Source organism: Ptychodera flava (assembly GCF_041260155.1).
Source record: "Ptychodera flava strain L36383 chromosome 3 unlocalized genomic scaffold, AS_Pfla_20210202 Scaffold_25__1_contigs__length_14229661_pilon, whole genome shotgun sequence".
Lineage (NCBI taxonomy): Eukaryota > Metazoa > Hemichordata > Enteropneusta > Ptychoderidae > Ptychodera > Ptychodera flava.
In genome coordinates, this window is record NW_027248279.1 from 112,852 (window position 1) to 120,000 (window position 7,149).

The 7,149-nt window shown below is 38.1% G+C and overlaps 2 protein-coding genes across 2 annotated transcripts in view; both read left to right on the plus strand.

Annotated features, from left to right (window-relative positions):
- Window positions 1–2,648: 2,648 nt before the first annotated feature.
- On the plus strand, window positions 2,649–5,541 carry LOC139125152 (neural cell adhesion molecule 1-like). Its single transcript, XM_070691256.1, has 3 exons — window positions 2,649–2,868; window positions 3,077–3,394; window positions 5,333–5,541. Exons 1-3 carry the CDS (start codon window positions 2,649–2,651, stop codon window positions 5,539–5,541), a joined length of 747 nt encoding a protein of 248 aa, XP_070547357.1.
- A 759-nt stretch (window positions 5,542–6,300) lies between these two features.
- LOC139125235 (fibroblast growth factor receptor 2-like) overlaps window positions 6,301–7,149 on the plus strand; it is a 12,256-nt gene continuing 11,407 nt past the window's right edge. The window contains exons 1-2 of the mRNA XM_070691334.1: window positions 6,301–6,607; window positions 6,927–7,149. The exon at window positions 6,927–7,149 is cut by the window's right edge and continues 113 nt beyond it. The gene's annotated coding sequence lies outside the window, so the exon portion shown is untranslated. The remainder of the gene's footprint in view (window positions 6,608–6,926) is intronic.

The following is a 7,149-nucleotide window of genomic DNA, read 5'->3' on the forward strand; positions in this document are numbered from 1 at the left end:
AGCAGACGATGCTCACGGACTGTGGTTGTAATGCATAGCTATAATACTATTGTTGTAAATACCCAGCGTGCAGATTAAGGTAGAACGCAACTCGGGGACAGACATTCGGACTCTCAAACTTTTACAATTCTCTTCATATATACACATGTGGGGGTTCATTTTAAAGCTCTTGGTGAAACAAAACTTTTTACCGGCTTAGTTTTTTCGAAATTCGAAATTTGTTTTTTTCTCCATAGAGTTAACACATCGAAGGCGGCCATTTTGAATTTCTAATATCGGTAAATCTTGGGCAATTTGTTTCTCTAGTACAAACATTTGCAAGGTGACCCCCTATTTTTATTCTTGATTTTGAAAGAGAATGGTTGAAAGATCCCTTGAGGAAAGTTAGAGCAAAAGTTTAAGTCTTTCCCCTTTCGAGGTGCATACTACCTTAAAATTAAGATCCTTCACCAGTGTTTCTATACTGTAGCTTTATGGAGAGAGATAATTTTTGTTTGGGGACAACCATTGAACCTTACTGGTAGACCAAGTAGACTATGTCAAATTTTATCTGATCCAAATGAAACATTGTTAGTCAACTTTATTTGTTTACTTATTAGAAACATATTTACTATTGTAAAATGCAGGGAAGCAAACCGAATTATAGAGGTGTACTTTCCTTTGTCAAGAGAATCTATCATATTGAATATTTTATTGCAAAGAAAAATAACAAATTACAGTCTCATTTGAAAAAGTGGCAACCCTTACTACATCACTTATATTAACCAGCAAAATGTCGCTTATTTTATACTGTATTTATACTTTATTTATACATCTATTTATTTATTGTACGGAGAAAAAGAAAACAATTCCATGTATGTTATGTGAATAATTAATGCACACCCAATAAAACATGGCAAAATATAAAAAAAAAGATCCTTATGAAAATGTTTCTGTGAAATTATCATAATACTGCTTCGTACGATGTGACTAAAAAAATTTTCTCCATAAACAGCAAGATGACTTTGGTGAACATTTTATACATTTGACAAATCATGTGCACCTTTTGATGAACATTACTCACCCCCTCAGAGGTTCAGTGACATTCAAATAGGGTGAACCATGCTCCGTAACGGGTAATCCCGTTATATTTCATTTCTACATTTATGTTCCTGTGTCGTTGTAGGTTGCATTTTCTACTTTTAGAGATGTTTCGTGTATGAAAGAACAGTGTTCATGGCCAGTTTCTCTATAAATACTAGTGCCATCGTCTCGATGAATTTTATACGGTCTGAGGCAGTCGGTCCTTTATACCAGGTCCAAGTATGGCGTCATCGCCCTTTTCAACCGTTATGTCTTCACCCATGGTTAATTCCCCTTCAATCAGCAAGGCTGTTGATATTAAGAGATGGAAAATTGTGTTGCTGTTTTTGTTTATGATATAACACATCACTTTCTGTTTTTGTCCGTTACGTAGGTTTTGTCAAGATTGAAGACAGCTTTTTCGTTGAGGTGCACGGGGAATCTGTTCACTTAATGTGAGTCGGCTAACCTTTCTTTCCGAACACATGAATTAATTAATGTTCCGGGTGATTGACGATTCAAATGGTGCAAACATACTCACGAATTAACACGAGTGCTCCAAGACATACGAAAATCTTTTGCATCGTCAGGATTTGCAAAGTTGTCACGATGGTAGTGTTACCAACAGAATGCTGTTCAGCCTTCTCACTCTGACTACTGACAAATATTAACTTATTAGGACAGTCAGGTGATTCTGTTTAATTATTTAACGTCAGCGGTAATGTAGCCAGTACATCGTCAGATCTCCTTAATGATGCTCTTTCTTGTATTTTTCCTTGGGTTTCACAAAACATGTAAGTCTGATATGCCTATTTAGACTCATTTACCTCAATCATTCTTTTTTTTATTTCGCGTTTTAAACGCGTCGCGTTTCAAACGCGGAAATATCTCAATATTATTTGGAAATACTAACGACTGGTATTATTTATATACTGAATACCATTTTCATAACTTTTCAGATGCGGAAACGGAATCCCCTTGTATGTTAAATGTGCGGACCGATACGGACATAGTGAGATCGCTGACTGGGGTGCAAACTATTCTACACTGTTCATATGAAACAGAATGTGATTCACCAAAGATATATTGGTATAGAGGAACTCTCGAAGGAGAGCTTATTTTGTATGCGGAGCCAGATAATGATCTTGTTTTAACAGATGAGAATTTGTATGGATTAGACGGACAGGCGAGTCTTCAGATCCACAGAGTAAAAAGAGTGACGAATCGCCCTACACCTGTCATGTCAATGCATTTGCAGCAAGCGGGGTCCAGGCTGTCGCATTACACTTAAAAGTAACAGGTAAATGCTATAATACTGCCGTAAAAAGGAAAAAAATATGAAGGTTAATTCACATCTCAATCACAAGTGTTGAACTACTTTCAGGTTGCTTTCAGACTGAGAATGAACCACTGCTTTTCTTTGTTTGGCAATTCAAGTAATGATCAGTAGATATTTCACCGACTTGCAGAGTAGTAGATATGATGCTTTAAATTTACAAACCCCTCTTTCCTAACGTCAATAGATGCGGTTGCAGCAAAGATAACAAAAGATGATATCGACCCAAGGGTTGGTATTGGAAACGAAGATGTTTCATCAAGTGCAATTCAACGGCCTTCCACCACCAACTTATGGATGGTTAATCAACGATTCACCTTTACCTAATGATGATCGCTATCAACTCTCTGAAAGCGACAGTAAACTGACCATCACTACCGTCGATGGATCAGATCACTTGACTTCATACACTTGTGTCGTAAACAGTGATTACGGTTCTGATGAAAAATCTGTGACATTAGAAGTACACTGTAAGTATTTTCTAACGCTGTATTACTGACGTGTGGTATTTCTAACCAAACCGTATTCAGAATGGTAAGTACAGTTTCAATATCGGTATTTTACAGCCATTTCAAATGCTTAATGTCGAGTTGTTTTTTTTCCGAAAATCTTAAAACCGTTTTACAGAATATCATACTAAGCGTTTGCCTGTGTTTTGTTTCAACATCATTTACATAGATCAGCCAAACATTCCGTGGCCATCGTGCCAAAACATATCGTCTTCACGAGGCTGTCTACAAAATGGGGATGAGATGACAATAATATGTGAAACAAGAGGTGGCAATCCTTTTCCTGTGTTAAATTGGTTCAATGGCAGTGTTGAAATGCCAGGGCAATACATTTCACAGCCAGAATGTGACTGGGATTGCGTAACTTCGAATACCTACACGTGGAAGCTCACAAAGTACGACAACGCACTGACAGTCATTTGTGAAGGGGATCACAGTGAGACGAACAAACGTGAAAGCTGCGAGCTTGGACCGCTCGATGTTAAATGTGAGTATACCCTGTACACATCGGAGTACATCACGATTTGTACATGCTTATTAGTCCTTACGGGCGTAGTCCACCTAGACCTGCTTCTTTTTAATGTATCGTCCATTCTTTCAACGTTCCGTATGCATATTAATTTGTATGCATATCAATCAGACATATCTGAATAAATGTTATTTAAAGTTGAATGATATCAATGGAGGACAAAGTCTTACAAATGACGTCCATGCTGCCATGGCGGGGATGCACGGCAGAAACACCTCGGTAGACAGCACGGACACCGTGCGGGATCATGCCGTCCAAAGGCCCCTGGCCCTGGTCACTTCGGATCACAAAGGACGTTTAATATGGGAGAAACGTTCAAAGTTATGGCGGAGAAGTATCTACACCGATTTGATGTAGTACCTTTATTGACAATTTTAACGTACAGTGGTGCACAGCGTCATAGAGACAATCTTAAACAGGTTTCATCATATATTACTGTATAGTCAATGAATATGGCATACATATCAGTGTTTATTTTGAGTGGCCATTTTGTTACGAGTTATATGTCCAAAGTCTTTTCATAGAATTTCTTGAACCGATTTTATTAAACCTGTCGCGAGGACATTATGTTATTTTTCTCATATGCACATACTGCGTTGTCAAAGGAACGTTCAATATGAACCCTGTGCGATTTATCTGAAAGATTGTTTGCATTCATAGCGCAACTGTTTGACATCAGTGGAATCAAGTATAATTCATATATGGTTTCTGCACTATGAAGTATACATGTACTTTAAAATTCGGCATTGACACAATATGGCCATCCTGTTGTGATTTTCATAGCCTTGCAGATTGATTGCCAGCAATCAAGGGAATGGCTTTAAGTCCGGGTCCCGAATTTGTTATCGATTCTACATCGTCGCTCGTAGATACTGTTACTACCCAAACGGGGTTCATCAGTTTCAACAAACAGTTTATCCAGGGGGAGTATACAAACAACGATGACCTTTTTGTTTTATTTTTCCCCGTGTGTATAAAGAGCATGTAATAAATAAGGGTCCACTGCAAGGAACCTGAAAGCCAGTACTACTCATTGGGAGAATCATCTGACATCAACTATTAAACACCTATTACCTGGTCATGAGGGCTAAAGCGCTCATATATCACCGCGAGGGGCCGTGCGTTACCAGAAATAAACACATCACTCCTCCGAGAGCCCGTAGGGGTATAACGTTGTTTTTCTGGTAATACACGGCCACGAGGGTAATAAACGGGCGCTATAGCCCGAACAAAGACCTGGTTGTAGGTGTTTTAAATCACGCCACGCGCTCATGTTGTAATATGTTATGATTTTTGATATTATGCACCACAACAATCCATGGTGACAAATGTACTTGGCGATTTCTCCATAATGATGGCAGTAGTACCACTTTCTTCAAAAATATTCTAAGCATACCTAGCAATATCCTTGGTTGAACTTGAATCTATTTTGTCGATTAGCTGTTCAAGTTACTTTGCTGTCGGAAATAAAAGTCTTGCTGGTTTATAGAGAGTTTCGTCGCTCATCCCGGGCGTTCATCACCCACCACTGTTGCAAACCTGCAGACGAAACTACGGTCTAGTGATGAGGATTTTCCAAACGTTGGCCAAAAACTATTTCCCTAGGAAAATTGTTTTTCAAAATTACCCTCTGACGTCACTGTTGTCAATTCTGTGGGGACAAGATGTATCTATGTTCCAGTCACATGATGTATTCTGGCGAATCACAACACGGAATGAGCATATGGCGTATTATAAATATTAAAATGTCATCAGTTTTGTAAAATTCGATGATAAATCACTGCTGAAAGAATCCCATCGCTATTTTCAGTTATATAAATCGTATTTCTATTTCAGGAATCACTCAGAAACTTGTTTTCATACTAATATGGGTGCTGATATTTTTTTTCCGTTTAGATAGCCCAGAGGTACCAGTGTGTATTGGCAAAACTACAAATAGTCAGTCTCGAGAAGAAGGTGATCATTTCAGTATTTCATGTACATCGATGGATGGCAATCCATTGGCGACACTTACATGGATCAATAAAACTGATGAGCAGGAACTGGACAAAATTTCACCGAATCCAGACGACAGTGGAAGCATTACTCTGGAATACGATGGATAATACAAGGGCAGATAACCAGGCGAATTCATATGCGAAGCAACGAACGTGGTTCAAACGGTGCCCTTACAGTGTTCACTTGGACCTATGAATGTATCATGTAAGTTAATTATTCTTCATATTTTCTCCATCCACGATTTGCTAATAAAAATTCCAACAAAGTATAAGCTTATGAAAAGTCGATGTGTTTCATCACTTCTTCGAGCATCACATAACCAATTGCTTATGTGCATAAAGTTTTTCAGTTTACCATAGATGTTACATTTTTGTGCTTTCTAATAAATATTTACCATTACCTACTGAAATGACAGACATTAGATGAGAAAATATTCACGATATAAAGTGTGAACCGCAACAGTTTAACTATCAATGAACAAACGGGGATCTACTGCAGAACGTTGAACGTTATGATGTCGTTTTTTAGAATAAAAAATGCTGCGGAATGTAGATCTATTGCATTCAAGAATTTAGCACCACTACCACGAAAGGCAAATAAGTTCATTATGCCAAAAATGTTTATTTGTGACTATGGGTCTCTTGTATTACGAATTCCATGTGGTAGCAAAGGTGATGCCAGAACATTTCAAATCGCATATATAGGCGGTCCTATTAGGTATACTCGCAATGAGTATCTCGTTCATGATGTTTAGTCTATCCCTGTCCTTAATAAATATCTATCCGCAAGTTAATATATCCATTCGGATAGCGCCATAATATTTTCTGGTACTTTTATTGGGATTAAACTCAATTTACAGTCCTCCAAGTAAGGTGACAGCAACAGGATCGGAAGGACCCCTGAGTGTTGAAGAATTGTGGACACTAACGTGCACATCGGAAAGTAGCAACCCCGCAGCGGATATACAGTGGGTCAAGAACAGTGAAGATATCAACGAAGAACGCATTACCGATTCCAGTAGAGAGGATCAAACGGGTGAATTTTCTGGGAAGACTGTAATTCAAACAACAACTTTAGAGTTGCATGCAGATGACAACATGGCTGAGTACGTCTGTGAAGCACAGGCTTCTAATTTTAAAGTTGAATCTGACGTCGTGACGATTGAAGTATACTGTAAGTCCATACATCATACTTATTTTGTTTGATATATATTTCTATACTTAATATTATTTTAAGTTGATGCATTTAGCGATTAGAAACATTCTTCAGGGAAATTCCACTGTATTGCCTTACAACAAAATATCACAATTGATATCATGATACGAAATAGCTATGTCAAATTGATCACCCTCGAAGTATACTGTAAGTATAACATAATTAATGTATTTTATATTCTTCATTTTCAAGCAGTGAAAAGTAAGGCCCCATGAAATTAAGAATATTATCGATAAATGCTGGCAGTAATTTTTTTCATCCCTCTTGGATTTTTCAGTTCCGCCCACAGAACCTGAATCTTGTCAGACAAATATTAGTGGTTACGCTGGCCCTGTATCAGAAAGTTCAGTTCTGCAACTGGTATGCACTTCTTGTAGTGGCAACCCGGCAGCTGACATTATATGGTTCAAAAATGCCGTACTGCTGTCATCACCTACGAACGACACCAAAGAACCACTCGAAGGAGCTTTCAATGGCAAAATTTCCACGTCCGAATTACT

Bases quoted from the DNA above. Each gene is read 5' to 3' on its own strand.
- LOC139125152 (XM_070691256.1), top strand. From the start codon at position 2,649: ATGTTTCATCAAGTGCAATTCAACGGCCTTCCACCACCAACTTATGGA. The intron at 2,869-3,076 runs GTAAGTATTTTC...TCATTTACATAG, and splicing joins TGTGACATTAGAAGTACACT to ATCAGCCAAACATTCCGTGG. The intron at 3,395-5,332 runs GTGAGTATACCC...TTTTCCGTTTAG, and splicing joins TGGACCGCTCGATGTTAAAT to ATAGCCCAGAGGTACCAGTG.